We start from the raw sequence: 4,795 nt of genomic DNA, 5'->3' as shown, positions 1-4,795 counted from the left end.
GTTCGAAACAATGTATAACTGCAGCTCTGACTCCAGCTCTGAGATCCCAGCTCGCTGAAAGCTGGTTTCTGGGCTTTTTTTTAGCTTCTGTGTTTACTACAATGTTCAAACTGCAGGCTCAGAGGCCTGCAAGGCAGGCGGGGAACGTTGGTTTCCTCCGTCACTGAAGCAAGCAAGCATGTTAGTTTCCCACCAACTATGCTTCCCCTTTTAAGATATTCTCAGGCAGTGGTTCTCAACCTTGGCTGCACATTAGAATCACCTGGGAATCTTTTTAAAATCCTGATTTCTGGGCCTCATCCTCCGGAAATTCTGTTTCTTTGTTACTAAATGTTGTGGCCCACCCCATAACAAAGAAACAGAATTTCTGGAGGATGAGGCCCAGAAATCAGGATTTTAAAAAGATTCCCAGGTGATTCTAATGTGCAGCCAAGGTTGAGAACCACTGCCTTAGGGGAACAGACTCAGAGAAGATTTGGCATCACTCTTAAATAGAATTGACAAATAACAATACTTTTACCATTCTGAGTCTAATCCCTCTTTTATGCAAAGTTTTAAATATTTGAATACCACTCTGAAATTTGTCTTCAAGTACATTATCTCCTTTAAATCTCCACAGTGCTGAGAACTGAAATAAACATTACTGCCACTTTATAGAGAATATAGAGCTGTGCAGTCCAATATAGTAGCTACTAGCCACATGGGGCTTTTAAACACTTGATATATGTATAGTTCAAGCTGAGACGTGTACACTTTATAAAGTGCAAAATCCACACTAGATTTCAGAGTTAGTATAGACTATAAAATATCTCAATAATTTTTCATATTGGTTGTACATAAAATATTGTGGATATGCTAGGTAAAAAATTAATTTCACCTGCTTTACACTTTCCATAATGTGGTTACAACATTTAAATTTAAATTTGTGGCTCACGTTATATTTCTATTGGACAGCACTGAATTAGCTCTCTTTGGCAGTTTAATCATTGTACTGATTCATGGTGAACATCCAGGTGATTAAAAACTGGAAGTCACAATTCTCCCTTTTAGCTCTAGTAATCTATCACATTAAGACTTATATTCATCTTTATTAAATTTTAGCTTGTTCAACTTGACCCATTAATTACATATATTATATAGTATTTGGATTGTGAGCAGAGTCTAACATACGGTATGTGCACATACAGCATATTAAATGAACTCTGCCACCCAAAACATTAGATATCCTTCTCAGCTTCGTGCTCTTGCCTGAGTCAAGTGTTCTCATCCAAGTCCCAGTAGAGGCCTTAATTCATTACTGATGACCCTTTGAATAGACTTAGAACTTTTCACGCTCCCTCTCCCGTCTACAAATAGGACTTTTATAGAAGTTTTCTTATTACACTGTTTACATTTAAACATCTCCTTGAGGGCAGGGTCCTTGCTTTTATAAACATGTATTACCAGTGCCCACACCAGATCTGAACTTCGTAAATATTTGACAGATATATGACATCAATCAATACATCGTTCAGCTTAAATTTCCATCTTTCAAAAGAACACGATCAGATTCTGAAAAATGCTTTGTTGAAATTCAAATTCGAGATATTGATAGTGGTTTTTTTTCACCAGTGTTAGAATAAGATTGCCTTTCTGATAGGAATGAGGAAATCTTCCAGTTGGATTTACCTTAGTTTTCTCTCAAGACAAGAGGGAGGCATGAAATTAGGTAGTATGGAACTTGAAGCTTCTAACACGAGAGACTAAGAACAATGTCTAATACTGTTTAACTAGATAAGAAAAGTAACTTCAAAGGGAAGCAATATACTTTCAAAGTTTAGCAAAAGTTTACCAACATTTGCAGAAGCTTTGTTATTAGTGAAATATCTTCACTGTCATTCACTGTAGTTTCACACACTCACCTGAAATGTACACGTGCCAATGACCACGTAATTATTGCCACCATATGCAAGTAGGTTTCCGGAATCCCCGGTGTCAAAGGGATTAAATTCTACCACATGCACATAATCTTCACAATCCACGGTGTAGGCAGCATTCCTTGTGGCATCTTGCTTCATCTTGTATGTCAAAGCTTGAGCAGTTGTAACAATAAAGTAGCCTTCTACTGGACAAGGTCATGAAACTGTGAACTATAGCACAAACACAGTTAGATAGAAACGGTCGAAAATATTATTCACTTTCAGCAAATGAGCAAAATAAGAATGGAGTATTGCAAATGCCACAGACAGCAAAAAGAAATTTAAAGTACTTAGATACTTTGTGAATGATACCGAGCAGCATGAATCACTATAATTTTGTTTACATTATCTAAAAGATATAACATTTGAAGAGGAAATCACTTTAGTAAACATATTTATGACAAATTAAAGATAGTTAACATTTACAGAGCATCTTTTTGCAGGTGCCATGTTAACCATTTTACTGACAATATAGCATCAACTATTCCTATAAACCTTAGCAGCGGTTCTCAACCTGTGGGTCGCGACCCCTTTGGCGGAGGAACGACCCTTTCACAGGGGGCGCCTAAGATCATCCTGCATATCAGATATTTACATTACGATTCATAACAGTAGCAACATTACAGTTATGAAGTAGCAACGAAAATAATTTTATGGTTGGGTCACAACATGAGGAACTGTATTTAAAGGGCCAGAAGGTTGAGAACCACTGCCTTAGAGGGAGGTACTGCCCATGGTTCCCATTTTACTGATGAGGAAATCAAGGCTTCGGGACTTAAATGAGCTTTCCAAGGCCATAAGATGAGTCAGAGTTTGAAAACATTACCACGTGTTGGACGCCAGTGCTAGAGAAGAAAAACACAGCTCTGGGCTTCGCAGGAGCTCACAATCCGGGACAGGTATGGTTCAGCGTGAAAAGTGCTGCACTTACAAACAGATACAAAATATGGGATATGGAAGGAGTGACAAAATGTATTATAAAAAATAATATTCACATAACCTGCACAAAAACGTCAATTAAGCTGTCGTGGCCTGGTATGCACTCTGGATGTAGCATTCCCGAAAGAGACATGGATTCTATAGGTTTTTTATTTTATTTATTTATTTATTTTTTATTGGACGCAGAAGTTATCCTGAAAACAGTTGGGCTCGATTACAAACATATGAAGTACCCGATGAGGACTTATTGGGAATCAGATGAGTCCCACCTCAGAGAGCCAATGCACTAGTGACCTTACAAGCGGGCATCTGGGATTGGGCATTTAGCTTAAGGCGACCAGCCCTCTGAAAGGCCCCCGGAGGCACAGAGGTGCGGGAAGGCAGGAGAGTCGCGGACAGGACACTCGGTCTAAAGTAGTGTCCGGTCTCGCTACATTATCGGGGTCTCACAGTGCACGGCGGGCGGGACACGTGCCTGAAAAACTGGAAGAGCACCGGGGAGGGAGTAAGAGGCGGTCCTACTTAGAGCCCAGATGCCTCCCCGTGTCCCAGGCAGATCGCGCGAGACCCCGCTACCGCCTCCCCCAGCCCGAGGTCGGAGGGAAGAGGGGTGGAGAGCCGCCTGGGGACGGCGGGGCGGTGGGTAGCAAAGCAGCGCGGCCGCCTGGGCTCCGTGATACGCACCGGAGGGAACCGGGAATCGCCAGAGAAGAGTGGGTATGCGCGGAGGGCACTTAGGGGCTCGCGTCGATTCTGCTTCCGGGTCAGAGGGCGGCAGCGGCGATTGGCTCTCAGGCCCTCCCGCGAGATTTAAAATGTAACCCGCGACGATTCAAACAGCGGAGAGGCTGTGCGGCTGGGAAGGTCCCTGCTTCAGCTGGTCCTGCACCTCCCGAGTCTCCCCCGAGCCAGGTGAGTCTGACCTCTTCTCCATCCGCATGTCGCATGGTAAGTGGTGATTCAAGCCGCGGGTTTTTCGGTGACAGAAAAGCGCCGAGTGATCGTTTAAGTTATTTGCGCGGTGGCTTCGTTCTGCAGCCAGGTTGGGTCTGGGTGTATTGAACGGAGTTGACAGTATCTACGGGTGGGTGGGGCTGGAAGTCCGAGGCCCATTGAGGGCTACTTAGGTTCATTAGGCGACAAACCGGGGTTCTAGTCCCCAAACCTACGCAGACTCCAGTTCTGCTGCATTCGCCCTCTCCCTGTTACATCCTCCCGAGGAACTTTTTGGACCTGCATTCTGACAGTGATTGCAGCAACGACTGCCATTTTTTTTATTTTTATTTTTTTTATTGAGCACCTACTAAGTGCCGGGCACTAGGTGGATTATTTACTTGTCTAACGTCTCATAATCTTATGGGATAGGAGATACCCTCTCCGCTTTACAGATGAAGAAATATATGCTCATCAGATATTTTAAATACCGAAGGGCATACAGCTAATAAATGGGAGAGCCTGCATGTGGACCCTGATCTCTCTGACGCAAAAGTGGAGTTCTTTTAATCATCTCACACTGCCTCCCCAGTGACAGTTTCCTGTCTCACAATGTTTAGTTGCTTCAGTGCGCCTTGGAATCCAGTTTTTTTTTTAAACAAGTGTTTATGATCTCTGCCACCTTCTACTACTGGTTTTGTGTAATGCAGACTGACATTCAGAGGGCTTGCATATTCGTTGTCTCACTGACTTCTCATAACTGGCTGGAAAATATTATTCCTGTTTTCTTTTTGATGAAACCTCTACCTAGGCAGTCAGGTTAAAAGCTGCTTAGGCTCACACAGCCAGCTAGCTACTGGGAGAGTTGAGACTAGATCAGGGTTGGCAAACCCATGGCACTGCCTGTTTTAGTGCATCCAGTTCCCAAGCTAAGAATGGATTTTACATGTTTAAATGGTTGGGGG

The 4,795-nt window shown here is 42.9% G+C and overlaps 1 protein-coding gene across 2 annotated transcripts in view; it reads right to left on the bottom strand.

Moving 5' to 3' along the window:
- The window catches only part of NUP37 (nucleoporin 37kDa), a 35,019-nt gene extending 31,359 nt beyond the window's left edge, over positions 1-3,660 (bottom strand). The window contains exons 1-3 of one of the 2 annotated variants that reach the window (XM_005880717.2): positions 3,582-3,660; positions 2,785-2,879; positions 1,902-2,129 (exon numbers count right to left, since the gene is read on the bottom strand). In XM_005880717.2, coding sequence (XP_005880779.1) covers positions 1,902-2,057 — 156 coding nt within the window. In that variant the 5' untranslated portion in view covers positions 2,058-2,129; positions 2,785-2,879; positions 3,582-3,660. Of the gene's footprint in view, positions 1-1,901; positions 2,130-2,784; positions 2,885-3,581 lie in introns of both variants that reach the window. The other variant, XM_005880718.2, reaches the window with a different exon arrangement.
- Positions 3,661-4,795: the final 1,135 nt, after the last annotated feature.

This window comes from Myotis brandtii, unplaced genomic scaffold (assembly GCF_000412655.1).
Source record: "Myotis brandtii unplaced genomic scaffold, ASM41265v1 scaffold65, whole genome shotgun sequence".
In the NCBI taxonomy this organism is placed as follows: domain Eukaryota; kingdom Metazoa; phylum Chordata; class Mammalia; order Chiroptera; family Vespertilionidae; genus Myotis; species Myotis brandtii.
This window is presented reverse-complemented; position numbering and strand designations above follow the sequence as displayed.